This window comes from Ambystoma mexicanum, chromosome 6p (genome assembly GCF_040938575.1).
Source record: "Ambystoma mexicanum isolate Mex_15411 chromosome 6p, UKY_AmexF1_1, whole genome shotgun sequence".
NCBI classification, from domain to species: domain Eukaryota; kingdom Metazoa; phylum Chordata; class Amphibia; order Caudata; family Ambystomatidae; genus Ambystoma; species Ambystoma mexicanum.
Genome location: NC_090935.1, coordinates 37,647,588 through 37,665,700, shown reverse-complemented (window position 1 = coordinate 37,665,700; position 18,113 = coordinate 37,647,588). Strand labels below are relative to the sequence as shown.

General features: G+C 44.1%; 1 protein-coding gene across 1 annotated transcript in view; it reads right to left on the bottom strand.

Moving 5' to 3' along the window:
* LOC138510868 (avidin-like) overlaps window positions 1-18,113 on the bottom strand; it is a 364,525-nt gene that overhangs the window by 25,050 nt on the left and 321,362 nt on the right. The window contains exon 3 of the mRNA XM_069626528.1: window positions 15,921-16,041. Coding sequence (XP_069482629.1) covers window positions 15,921-16,041 — 121 coding nt within the window. The remainder of the gene's footprint in view (window positions 1-15,920; window positions 16,042-18,113) is intronic.

Below are 18,113 nucleotides of genomic sequence, written 5' to 3'. Positions count from 1 at the left end.
CCTTCCCCCTTTTTGGCAATCGTCTCAGGCTTTGTTTCGAGTTTCACTTCTCGTTTTGGCAGATTTGGTGGCTGCTTACTGGCAACAGTTTCTTCCGTTTCTGGGACCGCTGTTTCCTTCCGGTCATCTGAGTCAGGCAAGTCTTTCAGTGAAGTTGGAATCCTTTTGGCATGGGTGGCATGGATCCACGACTTCCGTCCATCCATCCGTATCGCCGTCTGCGTTGCCAAGAGTACTTGATAGGGCCCGCGCAACCTGGTTGCTAACGATGATTTTCTTTCAAAATTCTTTAGCAGCACCCAGTCTCCTGGCTCCAGCCCGTGCCCCGGACCGGTGTATCTCTCTGGTAATGCCTCCTGCACCTGCTGATGAATCAAACGCAATTTCTGCATTAAAAGGCCACAATAAGTACTAAGCACAGGATGTTCTACCTCACTAAGTCGTTTTGGCTGTGGCGCGCACGATACATTTGCCGGCCTCCACATTACGATCTAGTATGGGGAGAGCCCAGTTTTAGCCTGACGTACAGACGTACGCATGCATAATAGTGCTATTGGTAATGCATCCACCCAACTCAACTTGCTTCGCGCACAAATCTTGCTAATCTTTGATTTAAGAATCCCGTTGTGTCTCTCCACAAGACCGGCTGAACTCGGATGCCTTGAACTATGGAATCTCTTATGAATCTGAATACCCGCACATATCTGTAACACCACTCCACCCACAAAATGTGGGACATTATCGGACCATAAGACACGGGGCAAGCCAAATCTGGAAAGGTATTCCTTAAGCATTACTTTTGCCGTGCTCATTGCTGTGCAGTCCTTCAAGGGATATGCGTCCACCCACTTCCTGAATGCACAGATCACCACTAAGACGTATTTTAAGTTTTGGCATCTCTCCATCTCTATGAAATCAAAATGGATCACCTCAAATGGCAGAGGGCGGGCCAAAACTGCCTATTGGAGTCACTGTTCCCTTTCCTACATTGTGTTGCAAACACGTGATATAGTTCTGCACCAACCTCTCTGCATTCTTTTTTATGTTTACATTCTGCCATATTGTATGTAGATAGGTGCTGTATTATATTTTTCACACAGATGTGGGTAGGGCTGTGGGCCATTGTGACCATTGCAGTCACATAGGAATTTGGCAACATCCAGTTTCTAGTCCTTTGTCCACCCAACAACCTTCCAGATCTAACTCAGCAGAGCCCTCTGCCCACCCTTGTATTTCATCGGCCGTAGCTTTGGCCTGCATTTCTTTGACAGTGGCAACTCCATTTTCTATCATACAGGGTACTTCCTCAGTCTGAACCATTATCATTTTGGTATTTAAATCAGTGGCAGTTTGTTTCGCAATTCTGTCTGCAAATGCGTTTCCCTCTCCTACTTTGCATGTTACCTTTTTATGTGCCTCGCATTTCACTATTGCCAGGCGTTTTGGAAGCGTGAGTGCAGACAGCAATCGTACAATCAAAGAGCCATGTTGAATTCTGGCACCATGTGATGTCAAGAAACCTTTCTCAGCCCAGAGTCGGCCAAAGTTATGAACCACCCCAAAAGCATACTGGCTATCAGTATATATATTCACATTAAAATTTTCAGAAATCTCGCAGGCTCTGGTTAATCCTATTATCTCTGCGGCTTGTGCTGAATTGTAGGGGATTCTTTTGCTTTCTACAATGCTCTCTAGGGTAGTGATAGCGTAGGCAGCAGTTGTCGTGCCATCTGGTAATTTAAAACATGAGCCGTCACAAAATAACTCTCCATCTGGCTCTTTGTGTGGGGTATCACTTAAATCAACTCTCCCCTTGGTTTCTTCCTCAGTGACCATTAAGCAATCATGGGGGGTGATTCATCCTCCCCAATTTCTTTTATGGGTAGTGGCATTAATTCTGCAGGATTCAAAGCGCTACACCTCATAATTTGGATATGGGGCGCAAACAAGATAATCTCATATCTTGTCAATCTAGCAGAGGTGAGGTGTTGCGTCTGTGTCCTATTTAATAGAACGTCTATGGCATGTGGCAACATCAGAATGAAAGTGTGCCCCAATACCATCCCTTCCGTTTGTTTCACTGACGCAGCAGCCGCCGCGACAGATCGCAAACATCGTGGTAGTGCGTGCGCAGGAGAAAAATAGCCGCATGCCCTATTTCTTCCACCTTGTTCCTGTGTCAAAACCGCCAATGCACACCCTTCACTTTCACATACACACAGTCTAAAAACCTTCTCATAATTCGGCGTGCCCAAAACTGGAGCCGAGCATAATGCAGTTTTCAATTGATCAAATGCTTTCTGACATTCCTCATCCCACTGTAACGGCATAACCGCTTCTTTTTTAGTCAAATTCACCATCGGTTTCACAATTAACGCAAAATTACCAATCCATTGTCGGCAATATGAAGCCATGCCTATTAGGGCTCTGACTCCTTTTTGTGTCTTTGGAATAGGCATACACGAAATACTTTCTATTCTTTCTGGTGTTAGCCTTCTCCCTTCTTTCGAAAGTAGGTAGCCCAAATAGGCCACCTCCTTTCGATTATATTGAAATTTCTTCAAACTAGCTTTATGGCCATGTGCCGCTAGGTGTGACAGTAGTAATACAGTGCTTTCTTTACAAATCTCCTTTGTGTCAGCAGCTAATAATAGATTGTCTATGTAGTGCAAGAGAACGCAACCCACTGGTAAGTCTAGCATGTCTAGCTGCTCTTTCAGTGCTCTACTCTAAATACTTGGACTTTCCGTGTAACCTTGCGGAATCTGCGTGAATGTAAATGATCATCCTCCTAATGTGAACACGAACAAATATCTGCTGTCCTTGTCCACTGGAATGCTGAAGAACGCGTTTTTTCAAATCCACTACACTAAAATATTCTGCTGAAACAGGTATCATTGTCAATATTGTGGTGACATCTGGCACTAAAGGAAATTGTGGATCTACTACCTTGTTTAATGCGTGCAAATCAATTATAAAACGGTATGGTACTTCATTGCCTCCTTTTTTATAAACTGGAAGAATCGGGCTGTTGCATGTACTGCCTGTAATTTCTTCAATTACCCCTAATTTCACCAAATCTGTAACAATACTCTTCAATCGTTTTTCACCTTCAGCCGAAATTCTGTATTGGGGAATTCGCGGTAGGGTAACACCTTCTTTCAAAATGATCTTTACTGGCTCTATTTTCAAGCATCCTACATCATTGTCATGCATTGCCCATATACAGGTTGGCACTTTACTTAGTTCTCCTGAATTCTGACACAGGGGCATCGTGTGGCCAAATCGTTAGGAACACCTCGTCTGCCGTGCAATGTATAACGGAACCTAATTTTTTCAACAAATTTAATCCCAACAGGGTCTCCCCACAATTTTCTGTTAAAAGGAAAGGGCAATGTTCAGTGAATGGTCCTATAGTAACTGGGACTGGTTTGGACACTGGGTTTATGACTGGTGTTCCTGCGAACCCTACGGAAACATTCTTTTGCCCTGACAGTGGTATATCCGGAACCAAGTGGTGGTCTATTGAACACTTCTGCGCTCCTGTGTTTACAAGAAAGCGGTGCTCCTCATTCCCAACTCTCATTTCTACGTAGGGTCCTCTCTGATTCACGGGAATAGACACTGGTTCCGACCCCTGTCCTGGGCTGTCCTATTGGGGAAATAACACATCGTCCGATGTGTAATCATTGCTGTTACTGTAATACGTGTTTCGCTGTGTATCGAAAACTTTCCCACTCTTTCCTCTATTTCCCCCACTCTGGTTTCCATACTGTTGGTTTTGCTCTCCCTGGCTCTGGTTAGGGGCATTATGGTTTTGGCTTTGGTTTTGATTACCTCCGTTATTGTGGTGCTGCTGCATACTATTCCTATTTGGTCCATTCGCTCATTGGTGTAGTCAATGATGTCTCCTCTGACCAGACCCATTTCTATTCTGCAGATGCGGACATTGCGCTCGCCAGTGTCCTTCCTCCTTACAATCCGCACACTGATTTGGTCCCTCTGTTCCCCCAGGAATATTCGAATTACTCCTTCCTTGTGCGTTCCCTCTCCCTCTATTGTGTACTACTACTTGCTGCAGTAGTACCTGCGTTTTCAATAGGCATACTTTCAAGTCTGCCCCCATCTGTTTTAGCAACGATAATTCGTCCACCATTTCCTTCTGCCCCAGTGATGGTAACTGCTGCTGTTTATTATGTGACCCCTTTTTTCCCTTTCGATGTCTCCCGATATCCCTACTCCTGTACCCAGGTGTAGTAAACATTTCGGCATAATCATTATCTAATTAATCTTTAAGTTCAAAAAGTCCATATACATGTTCTCTCACTTCTTCATCCTTCTCCCTACAGCGTGCTAATGCATTCAAATCTAACAATCGCTGCGGTGGTAATTTCCCAATTAACTGTTTCCATTTCTCCACCAAATATTCACCCATGCATTCCAACACTACCTGTCTTTCGTTGCTTCTTCGGAAGTCATATATCGAAGCCAATGCTGCCGTCCCATCATTCCCGTCTATATACATCTCTGCCTGTTGCTGCAATTCCACCTTCCTTTCTTTGCTCATCGTGCTGCGAGTTACCCTCGTGCATCCCCATTGTTCAGTCCCGCCTCTTGCCCCCGTGGTTTCAACTCCAACCCCGGGAGGAGCGGACGGTACCGAGTCTGTGTCTGAGGCGGGAGGTGCGGATGGGACAATGGGAACAGGGAGTATCTGTTGTGGGCCTGGTTGGCTAATAGGAAGTGTTACGTGCGCGGTCTGTGGCTGTGGGAGGGCTTGAGTTACCGGAGGGAGAGCTTGGGCTACGGGCGGGGTTTGGGCAATAGCTACTGACGTGTCTGGCCTCACTTCTGATCTTGGGCCTTGTTTTGTATGGGTCAATATGTTTTCTATCAATTCATCTGCTATGTGTAATTCTCGTTGTGGGTATATTTTTTCTATATTCAACTGGTCACGCCTACGTGCCCTTCTTAGACTCTCAGTCCACTCCTCCTCTTCTTTCTCTTCCGCTACTTCACCTTTCGATTTATGCCTGCGCGCATGCTTCGCTCTACTTACAAATCGGAGCATTTCTTCCCTTCTCCAGTCTTTAATAGTCTCAAATGCTGCAGGACGCGCTTTCTTTCTTATCAACACCCTTTCCAAGTAATCTATTCTCGCTATCTCAAAATTACCATTAATCGGCCACTGATGGTCTTGTTGCTTTCTGGTTTGCCTATGCCAAGTCTCACAGAATATTATCGCACCCACTCCATACTTCACATACATCTCATACGCCGGAGTTCCCCCAGGTGGTACAATTTGGCCATCTTCCAAAGATTGTCCACCACAGCGGAAAAACCCTGCTAGGGTGGACAATACCCCAGGCATGTTTCAACCTTCCCCCTGGTTAATCAACCTTACCTAGGGCGTTTGATTTTGCAAAGTCAACTCTCAACCAATATCAGGATTACTTTGAATCGGGGAATGATAAATCAAGTCATCCGTATACTGACTCACCAAATGACGTTGTGTCTGCGTTTCTTGGCTTCTGCCTCGTTTCGGGACCCTTGCCTCCTTGTTCTCTAGCCAGGCACGTCGATCAGGGATCAGATGTGTGCAGATCTGTAAAGGAGTCTCTCATCACTTCTACAGGGCGCCCCGAACACCTCTTGATCCCGGCTCGATCGTCCCGTCCTTGCCGTTCTCCGCCTTAAACAATTACAACGTTATGCGATGGAACAAGTGGGGGAGGGTCCCTATTCGGGCGCCATCTTGAAAGGGGCCCCTAGGGGTCCCTAACATCTATGGAAACAAGGCGAGTCACCACACACGATAGATACGCCAGACACAAGGTTGTATTCCCAAAGCTAGGGTTTATTGCAAAGCAAAAGTCTCAGTTGGCCAACTCGGTCTCACGCCCCGCGACGTGTATCTCTAGACCTCGAGGGACGCAAGAGAGTGAATTACGTACATCAGTTATATATATATATACAAAATGCATATCAAACAATCAGCTATGACATGTTTAACACCCCCCTTTCTTGGGTTTCTTTGAACTTGGTGTGATGATGGACATTTTTTCGACAACTATGACACCCTCAAACATCTATTCTAGTAACAATTTGCAATTTGTGAGTGCGAAGTCATCTTTCAGTTGTTGAACAGAACACAGCGCTTCTGTTCTTGGAAGCGACCTACGTACGGGGGGGAGAGTTGCATTCCAGACCTTGCTATCTATGAGGTGCTATACATGTCCTGGGAGCAGACACGCTCTAGCGGGGCTCAGCAAAGGGGGGCCGTAAGAAGAGCATAATTCAAGCCTTTAGCTGCTTTATTCTAACATATTCTACCATATAACGAGACTGGCTGGCAGCTGCGAAATGATTAAATGCCCTACAGCTCTGCTTCAAGGCTACATTCGGGAGGGAGCCGGGCATTCTTCCTGGCGCTGCCTACGTTGTGTTTCAACAAACTCTTGTTATCCTCGCGGCCCTGCGGCCTTGTCCTTTTACGTGCAGACAACAATGTTTTACAGTCGAGCAGTGTAAGCGAAAAATGTACTGCGAAGCAATAAGAACAGAAAGCAATGAGCAATGGTTAGAAAACAAAATGGCGATTCTTGTTACATCAAAATGGCCGTTCATTGGCAAACTCGAAAACCTATATTCTGTCATATCGTGCATGAGACGGTTGGCCCACGGCCACCAATATACGTTTGCGGTCACAAAGTAGAGGTATCATTTCTCCAGACTGACAGTAGTCAAAGCTTTGTTTCACTCCTCTATTAGTCACACCTCTGCTATGCTCCTCTAGTAGTCACAGCTTTGCTTCACTCCTCTATTAGTCACACCTCTACTATGCTCCTCCAGTAGTCACTGCTTTGCTTCGCTACTCTCGTAGTCAGTGCTTCATTTTGCTACTCTCCTACCTAGAGATTTGCTTCGCTTTTCTAGTTGTCACAGCTTTGTTTTGCTACTCTACTAGCACATATTTTATTTACTTATCTGGTAGTCACAGCTTTGCTTCGCTCATTTAGTAGGCACAGCTTAGTTTAGCTCTTCTTGTAGTGATATCTTTGATTCACTCCTATGGTAGCCAGAGCTTTGCATTGCTCTCTACTAGCCACATATTTGATTTGCTCCTCTAGTAGTCAAAGCGTTACTTCACTCCTCTAATGGTCACAGCGTTGCTCCACTAGTAGTCAAAGCTTTGTTTTTGCTACTTTTTTAGCCACAAATTTAATTTGTTTCTCTGGTAGTCACAGCCTTGGTTAGTTTATCTATTAGTCAAAGCTTTGCTTTGCTACTCTAGTAACAGCTTTGTTTCACTACTCTACTAGCCACCAATTATATTTGCTTCTCTGGTAGCCACAACTTTGCTTTGCTTCTCTACTAGCCACAGATTTGCTTCACTTCTCTAAAGGTCACAGCTTTGCTTTGCTCCTCTAGTAGTCAAAGTGTTACTTGGCTTCTCTAGTAGTTACAGCATCACCTTGCTACTATGTTAGCCACAGGCTTGCTTCACTCATTTATTAGCCACAGGTGTGCTTCGCTCCTCTAGTAGTCACAGCTTTGTTTCACTACTTTGCTAGCCACAGATTTGCTTTGCTTCTCTAGTAGTCACAGCCTTGCTTCATTCCTCTAGTAGCCACAACGTTGTTACACTCCTTTCACAGTCACAGTTTTACTTCGCTCTCTACTACCCACAGATTTGCTTCACTCGTCTAGTAGTCAAAGCTTTACTTCACTTCTTTAGTACTTACAGCTTTGCTTCTCTACTCTAGAAGCCACAGCTTCATTTACAGATTTGCTTCACTTCTCTCGTAGTCACAGATTTGCTTTGCTATTAGCCACAGGTTTGCTTCACACCGCATGTAGTCACAGCTTTGTTTTGCCACTTTACTTGCCACAGATTTGCTTTGCTTCTCTGGTAGTCACAGCCTTGCTTCGTTTCTCTATTAGTCAAAGCTTTGCTTTGCTACTCTAGTAACAGCTTTGTTTCAGCACTTTATCAGCCACAGATTTGCTTTGCTTCTCTGGTAGTCGCAGGCTTGCTCTGTTTGTCTATTAGTCTAAGCTTTGCTTTGCTACTCTAGTAGTCATAGCTTTGTTTCACTACTCTACTACCCACCAATTTGATTTGCTTCTCTGTTAGCAACTTTTCTTCGCTCCTCTAGCAGTCACAGCTTTGCTTCGCTTGTTTAGTAGCCATAGCTTTGTTTCGCTACTCTACTAGCCACGTATTTGAATCGCTTATCTGGTAGTCACAGCTGCAGAGTGAGTGATAGAAACCTCCCATAGAGCAGGTATAAATGACATGAACTGGAATTTGGATGCCAAAAGGCAGGAGAAGGGCAACTATCAGTCCAATATGAACAAGCATGAACAACTAGCTTTAGATATGCTTGCTAAAGACAACAACATAGTGATCAAAGAGGCAGACAAGGGTGGGAATGTAGTTCTACTTAACAGAGTGGATTATGTTAAGATGGGCCTATCCCATTTACCTACACCAGACTGCTATGAAAGATTACCATCGAACCCCACCAAGGAAGTTGTGAAGGAATTACAGAATTTAATTACGAGCTGCCATAGATCAGGCCTTCTGACGGATGAAGAAAAACAGTTTCTTAACAATTCGGCACCAGCCATGGCTACTATATTTTTCTTACCTAAAATACATAAGGAATATGAAGATCTACTGAGGTATGTCCAACAATGAGCGCCATTGGTTGGGCAACTGAAGGCCTGTCCCAATATATAGATCGTGCCATAAAGGAGTACGTTTTAAAATTACCATCATACCTTAGAGACAGTGCACAAGTTCTGCAGTTCCTGAAAGATATTGAATGCCAACGATGATACCTATTGGGTACACTAGATGTTAGGGCATTATACACCTCTATTGACCATGACTTAGCCATTAGGACTATTGATTATACTTATAAGGACTTTTCAGCATCATACTTTTCCCACCTGGAGATGATAAAGGATTTTCTGAGATTTACATTTAACAACAATGTCTTTCTATTTGACAATACTTACTATTTACAGACCAAGGGGGTGGCAATGGGGGCAAAATACGCTCCGTCCCTGGCAAACCTATTCATGGGTCCCTTTGAATCTACACATGCACTCACTAATAATGACTATGAAAAAAAAAGAATATTGTATGGAGGCGATATATTGATTATATTATCATAGTGTGGAATGGCGCAGTACAACTGTTTAATGAATATGTACAATACCTTAATAACAACGATTTTGGTATCAATCTGACGGGACACTGTGACAATGCTAGCATAGATTTTCTTGATTTGCATATCTACATCTCCATTGATAAAATTGAAATGTTTACCTTTTCGGAAATAAAATTAGAACACTACACTCTATGCTAATAGTTGGCACAGAAAGGCAACCATCAATGACATACCAGCAAGAGAATTTTATAGAGTCCGCAGGAACTGTAGTGAGGATCACTATTTTGAGAAAGAGTGGCAATTGTTATCAGCAAGATTTAAGGCAAGGGGGTATTCTGATGCAAATGTAAGACAAACGCATGAGAAAATGAAGGATAAGGACCGAACCATGATGTTGGAGGCAGCAATCACTAACAAGTCAGAAAAATGACAATCCATTGATATTATTACACCTTTTTCGAAAGATGCACATGCTCTATACAAGCTAGTACAGAAACACCGGCACCTAATTTGTATGGACAAAGACTTAATGCCTTTCATTGATAGCAAACCTAGTTTCGTGTTAACTGGAGCACCGACCATTAAGAACAAACTATGTCACTCTTTTTTGGACCCTGCTAACCTTCAAACCAGTGGAACTAACTGGCTAAAAACCACACATGGTTTTCACGAGTGTGGCACATGCAGTATGTGTCAATATGCACATAAGGACACAGTCATGTTTATGTACAAAAAGGTAAGGAGATAATAATTAGAGACTTCATAAACTGTAGAACGACAGATGATGTTTATGCCACTATATGCATTTGTAATAAACTATACATTGGCAGTACAATAAGGGAGCTCAGAGAGCGTATAAGGGAAAACCTTTCTAGCTTTTCAAACCCAAACCCGAGGCTACCACTGGCGCACCATTGGAATGCCACCAATTGGACAATAAGAGCGAACTAAAATGTCTTGGCCTAATGAAATCTAAACTTGGCACATGTGGTGTGGATCTAAAACTGACCCTAAGGCAGATGGAGGCGAAATGCACTAAATTATGAAGTACAATAGAAGGGCTCAATTCTGAGCATGAGATGTATATATTCTTGGAATTTACACTTATATAATGAAGAATTTGTATCTAGTTTTGTGTGCTTTAATAAAGTTTGCTCACCTATATGTACGAATGTATTTGCAGCAACATAGAATTGTACTATGGCAATGTTTGCATCACCTCAATTTTTCTATGTGAGTCAAATTTGTGCTGGTACATACTTCTTAGTGCCTTAACTCCAGAGCTATACAGCACTTATGAGGATATATATTGCAGCATGTATATCTATTTGAAGAACGTTTGCATCCACTGTTTTTGCTCTGTATAATAAGTTGAATAGTTTTATTCTTAATTAGTACGCTTAAGTTTTTTTTTTCAATGAAACAAACACACCGATTGGTACATTTGCAAGCCTTACTACACAGTAAACCCGCTCACGTCCCTGCGCGTACCTCGCACTGTCTTCGTTATTCTTTTTTTTTCTTCTTTCAGACCTCCATTGAAAGGGAGAAGGGACCACACATAGACCCTTCTCCCTGTTCCATGGTGGGAATTTTCCTGTTTACATTTTTTCCAAAGTACGTGAATGGCCGCCATGGAAAGGGAGAAGGGACTATGCATAGTCCCTTCACCCATTCCATGGCAGCCATTTTCTCTGTTTACTATGGCTGCTGTGGAAATAAAAAACGGACTACGTTTTTCTGTCTGCGGCTGCCATTTTTGTATACTTTTTTAAACTTTTATTTTCCGGCTGCGAAACGCATCGCGTCTCTCAGCCGGGAAAAAACATTAGTACCCAGGTCTTATGGGCTGGGGTACTAATGGCAATATGCCCCTCAACTGCAGGCCATTACCACATAGGTAATGCCCCCAGGGCCTTAATTAGGGCCCTCGCTACGCTCGGGCCTTTAACTATGGGCAGCAGGGGCAATACCTCATGCTGTAATAGCCCGCAGTCTCGGGGCATATTGCCAAATTATAATTTTTTTAAAACAACAACTCGTTTGTTGATGAATTCTACTAATTTGATTAATATTGGGGTAGCAGACCAGTGCATCTGTACAATATTATATTACATGTAATAATTGGCAACGTACATTGCAATTACTGACCATGAATAATGTGCCTATTTATATATTGATGGTTGAAGCACCCAAAAGTCTGATATGCCCCCCAAAGGAGGTTGCTATGAAGTGCTAACAGTAGGAGCCTGGTCAAAAGGAAGAACTAAATGCTCCTAGGCTGTTATTCCCTTGAGTAAATATCGAACCTTTCTGAAGACTCATTGGGAGTATTACTGTAAATTCAGCATTAATGCTGTTAAGTGTAGTGAAGTATGCTATTCGTTAAGGCCACAGTACTCTAATCGTGCATATCGGGAAGTGTTTACTTTTGGGACGTCGCGCTCAAACATGCGTGTGATGTCACACATTCAGGAATATAAACGGATAATTAAAATGGCGCCACCGTGAGATGTTGGACGAACATCTAGTAAAGCTGAGTAAGAACTTCTGCCAAGGACTGGATCAGAACAAGAACCCTCTGATCAGAAGACTCGTTGCCACCACTGCAAACCCCTTCGACTGCTACCCACGAACCATCACAGTGAAGACCCTGTGAAACCAGCCCTACTGTGACAGGTCCACACAGACCAAGAAGAATCCTAACCCAGGACTACACACTCAACCCGAGAAGATGGAGTAATGAGGCTCAAGCCTCGGTATCCAAAAATCACTGCTGATGGATAAAATCTATCAGCAAGAAGAATACAGACAGCAAGGCGCCAATGTGCAAAATGCATGGGGGACGCCTAGAATGGTTCCAAACAGGACATCCCCTTTAAGAATGAGGTAAGATGGGGTCAGAGATATTATCATGTTGCCCATGCACAGCCCATCAGGGGGACTTATCATAGATATTGCCAGAGTTTGGGGGCAAAGTATGAATGAACTTCACTTTGGCTCTAGATAGATGGTTATAGATAAATGGCTGGGTCGTCCAACCTAAAGTGCAGCTTTCAGTAAATTGGGGGAATTATACCAATATGATAGTTAATTATGATATATACTTTCAAAATCACTTATATATGTTAAGTGGCTTTTGCAGTGAACAATCTAGAACGGTACAACCATAACTTGAATACTGAATAAGCAAACACCTAATTAGAATGGATAATGGACCTCTTAATGGGTAAGTGCATTTTAAGATCACACCATGCAATAATTGCTGACAACTCTTACCAACTTAGTGCAGTAATATACATACAGGCGATATCTATTTAGAATCATTTATACTGGACTTTTCTAGGTGATTTTGAGAAGAATTTTTGGCCGAACTATCTGATGCCAGCACAATATAATAAAGACTGCCATTTACCTGTTCTATTGGTAAGCTCATGCTTATAATACTACATGACTCATGTCTGAAGAACGTGCACTAACATGCTAATGAGAAACTAATTAACTTATTTGCAGAATCTGTTGAAATACAGTATCTGGTGAGTAGATTATTCTACCCAATGGATGGTACACTAACATTACTTCCGAACACCAGTATCACATTACTAACAGTCAGTCGGCACCAAGCATGGGTACAATATAAACAATTGCTTATTGCCTATCCAATGGCACATCATGATTTAATTTGTCTATCTATCTGGATGACAAGTTACTTAGATAATAACTAAACTAACGGAGAGCGCAGGATTCTGCTTTGTTCTATACACTATTGTCTATGCTTAGGTCTTGGGTAGGACCTACATTTACCAGGCCTGCGGCTCACCGACTACTATAGATTTTGGTGGCAAAGCGCACTCCGAGGCAGGTACTCCTCACTGACTTTTCCCTTCCTGGTATGGTCTCAGTGCCATTCGAGGACCACATGGTCCACCGTCCTGGGATCACACCACAGCCTGCAGGTAAATTCCAGGCACACGGCTCAGCTCTCGGCTCTCTCTGTTCTTCCTTCTGCTCTTCTGCTGCATACTTGCAACTTAGGACCTCTCAGCATCTTCCTCTTCAGCCACGGTTTGAACTTCCCGGTTTGAACTTCCCGGTTTCCAGAGACACACTTCGCTGGTCCTTCCTTTATTTTTATGTAGCAACCCTGGATCTTCCCTGGCAGTATCTGACAATCCTTTGTTTCTTTCCATTCAGGATTAATTCCTCCTTGTTCTATCCTCTTAGTCTCAGTATGGTTGGCTGCCAACCACTGAGGACTCTGCATAGTTCTCCTCTATAGTTCTCTTCTTCACAGTACTAATAGGCTGTCAGGGTTTAAGTATTGGTGCTGTTACAGTAACAGATAGTAACTGGGTGGAGTGATTTTGTTGGTTTTCAAGTGTTCTTGTCAACTCCTCAGAAAGGGGTCTTGGGAGTTCCTTGACGGAACGGCAGTCCTTGTCCCCAAGAGCGGAGCACAGCCTCTCCGTGTGAGGTCCTGCTTTCCACCACCCCTCGGAGGAATGTTGCGTAACAGGCTCACCCCCTAGCCTCACAGTGAAGGGCTCCCCTGTGGGGAGAAGTGATGATATCCTGTGAATCGTCACACTTCACAGATATGTCTCAACACTGGTACTACTACTACTGACTCAAGACTCAAACGCAACGCTCTGCCTTCTACCTTAGCCAATGCCATGTTTCCATTACCCCCTAAAATGCTTTAGGGTCCTCTCCCCCCTATGAGGCTCCCTCAGCGCTTAACTCCACTTAACACTTTAACCAGTAAGCCAGATCCTCCCAAGATGATCATACAGACCCTGATCATGCCTCTGAACACTGTCCAGCACGAAGCACACTCACATCACCCCATTTCATTACTGAAACCGATGCCTCCTCGCAATGCAGAGAGTTCTTTGCACTAGTATTTTAGTTATAGCAGCCTAGTTCTCCCCCTGCAACACCGCTAACCACCTCCACTCTTGTGAGACCCAAAGGGGCAAATAGAAGCCATGCTATTCATGGCTAAGGCTGGGTGAAATGTTAGATTCTGTTCTGCTAGCCGCGAAAGTCTTCTGCTATCCCGGGAGGATAGCTTAACAGCAACGTGCGCGCCTTGGAAGCAACACAGGTTCGATCCCCGGGTCCGCGCTTAGAATCCTCTGGGTGTTTACGCGTGTTATAAATACGCAACTAAGACAACAACAAAAAACTATTACAAAACAAAAAAAACCCGAACAATTCCTGTAACAGCGCCTCGATGCCCACGGGCTGTGTGAGCGCTTTAAAAAAATGCAAAAATAAAAAAAATCTGACCGATTTTCGATCTGCTTCGCCAGAAATCCACTGTTCCTCCATACCCGCATATCAAGAGCCGTGCAGTTTCTCATGTCGCTGTGCGAACCTAGCATAAATCAAAAAGTGCTGCGTAAAATGTTTCATGGTGCTGTGTGAACCTAACACAAATTAAAAAAGGGTGAAGTTTCTCGTGGCGCTGCACGAAAGTAACACGTTTCGGACAGAACTACAGGAAGGTTCACATGGGGTGTGTGAAACTAGCACGGATCGAAAAAATACAGTGCAAAGTTTCTCATCTCACTACATGAAACCAATACGGGAACGAAACACTGTGCTCTGCACGTAACCGCACAAAACCAGGCGAAATTTCAATAAAATAACACTCACTCACTCACTCACTCACTCACTCACTCACTCACTCACTCACTCACTCACTCACTCACTCACTCACTCACTCACTCACTCACTCACTCACACAGCATATGTAATAATAAGAAAGAAAGGAAAGAGTACTTGTAATTTCACCACTAAAGAGCCCCAGGGAGAGGAGCCACATTTCAGCTGCCCAGGAGGAGGAGTTGTCTCCAATAACTAACACACACACACACGTCTCACTGGTGGATGGACCTGTGTTGCAGACCCATGTGCTCCTGGACAGAAGACCCGCCCCACCCCTTTCCACGAGCAGACTGGCAGCCATATTGTAGACACCTGAACCTGAGCAATGCAGTCTCGTGGTCGGACAGGAGCCGAGGCAGTCAAGCCCAATGGCACCACAGAGCCTCGCTCCTCTATTCAAGCTTCTGCTTCACTTCAAAATGGTGGACAGTGCATCCAGGTAGTGCAGGTACGGTTCATGTATAACCAATTTCACCGGAAACACAAGTTGGACGTGGCACGAGGGGCCTTGCTTGCCACCACTCTAGTACACCAATCTGAATTATAGAAGTGAGAAGATAAAAGGTTTATTGTACAGGTGCCCCCTCTTTACTGATCAAGCTCCAAGCAGGGGTGTTGCTAGGTCTGGAAATGATCCAGGGCTATGCCAGTGCCAGGGCTGTAGGGACTCGGGGCAAGCTCGCCTTTTGTCGTAGTCCTTGAACTTCTATCGGGGGCTACAACCAAAAGACCCGGGGCTACAACCCCCTCAGTCCCCCCCCCCCTTAGCAACGCCTCTGGCTCCAAGGATCCTAAGGCCAGCAGCAATGAATCCCGTGTCACATGATGCCAGCTTACATTAACGTAACAGGGCGCACTGAGCACGCCATGTTATTTAGTGAGCGGGGCGGGGCAAAGCCACTGTCATGCTACAGCAACACACACACACACTGAGCCCTCAAGCAGTCTTCAACTGCCTTTCCTGTGCCAGCCAGTCACCAGTGGATCAGTGCAAGCGATACATTGATGGCACATTTTCTTTGATTTCCACCAGTCCAGCCCACGCCAGAGGGGTGTTGCAATCACCTTGTAGCTGCCCAGTTGTCTTCCTTTTTAGGTGCATGTCTTCTGAGTAGCCACATCGTCTCTAAACGTTCTTTTCCATCTTCATCCACAAAGCATTGCCCGGTGAAGCTGGTTATCGATTCTGAGGAAAAGAGGCAAAGAGAATGCACTGTGAAGAAAGGATGCGCACTCCAAGTACAACTAGTGAATGCACTGCGAAGAAAGGATGCACACTCCAAATACAACTAGTGAATGCACCGCGAAGAAAGGATGCACACTCCAAATACAACTAGTGAATGCACTGCGAAGAAAGGATGCACATTCCAAGTACAACTAGTGAATGCACCGCGAAGAAAGGATGCACACTCCAAATACAACTAGTGAATGAACTGCGAAGAAAGGATGCACACTCCAAGTACAACTAGAGAATGCACTGCGAAGAAAGGATGCACATTCCAAATACAACTAGTGAATGCACTGCGAAGAAAGGATGCACATTCCAAGTACAACTAGTGAATGCACTGCGAAGAAAGGCTGCACATTCCAAACACAACTAGTGAATGCACTGCGAAGAAAGGATGCACATTTCAAGTACAACTAGTGAATGCACTGCGAAGAAAGGATGCACACTTCAAGTACAACTAGTGAATGCACTGCGAAGAAAGGATGCACATTCCAAGTACAACTAGTGAATGCACTGCGAAGAAAGGCTGGACACTCCAAGTACAACTAGAGAATGCACTGCGAAGAAAGGATGCACACTCAAAGTACAACTAGAGAATGCACTGCGAAGAAAGGCGGCACATTCCAACCACAACTAGTGAATGCACTGCGAAGAAAGGATGCACATTTCAAGTACAACTAGTGAATGCACTGCGAAGAAAGGATGCACATTTCAAGTACAACTAGTGAATGCACTGCGAAGAAAGGATGCACACTTCAAGTACAACTAGTGAATGCACTGCGAAGAAAGGATGCAAATTCCAAGTACAACCAGTGAATGCACTGCGAAGAAAAGCTGCACATTCCAAGTACAATGCACTGTGAAGAAAGGATGCACATTCCAAATACAACTAGTGAATGCACTGTGAAGAAAGGATGCACATTCCAAATACAACTAGAGAATGCACTGTGAAGAAAGGCTGCACGTTCCAAGTACAACTAGAGAATGCACTGTGAAGAAAGGATGCACGTTCCAAATACAACTAGTGAATGCACTGTGAAGAAAGAATGCACGTTCCAAATACAACTAGTGAATGCACTGTGAAGAAAGGATGCACGTTCGAAGTGCAACTAGAGAATTCACTGTGAAGAAAGGATGCACGTTCCAAATACAACTAGTGAATGCACTGTGAAGAAAGGATGCACGTTCCACATACAACTAGTGAATGCACTGTGAAGAAAGGATGCACATTCCAAATACAACTAGTGAATGCACTGTGAAGAAAGGCGGCACGTTCCAAATACAACTAGTGAATGCACTGTGAAGAAAGGCTACACGTTGCAAGTACAACTAGTGAATGCACTGTGAAGAAAGGCTGCACGTTCCAAGTACAACTAGTGAATGCACTGTGAAGAAAGGCTGCACGTTCCACATACAACTAGTGAATGCACTGTGAAGAAAGGCTGCACGTTCCAAGTACAACTAGTGAATGCACGTTCCAAGTACAACTAGTGAATGCACTGTGAAGAAAGGCTGCACATTCCAAATACAACTAGTGAATGCACTGTGAAGAAAGGCTGCACATTCCAAATACAACTAGTGAATGCACTGTGAAGAAAGGCTGCACGTTCCACACACAACTAGTGAATGCACTGTGAAGAAAGGCTGCACGTTCCAAGTACAACTAGTGAATGCACTGTGAAGAAAGGCTGCACGTTCCAAGTACAACTAGTGAATGCACTGTGAAGAAAGGCTGCACGTTCCAAGTACAACTAGTGAATGCACTGTGAAGAAAGGCTGCACGTTCCAAGTACAACTAGTGAATGCACTGTGAAGAAACGCTGCACTTTCCAAGTACAACTAGTGAATGCACTGTGAAGAAAGGCTGCACATTCCAAGTACACCTAGTGAATGCACTGTGAAGAAAGGCTGCACATTCCAAGTACACCTAGTGAATGCACTGTGAAGAAAGGCTGCACATTCCAAGTACAACTAGTGAATGCACTGTGAAGAAAGGCTGCACATTCCAAATACAACTAGTGAATGCACTG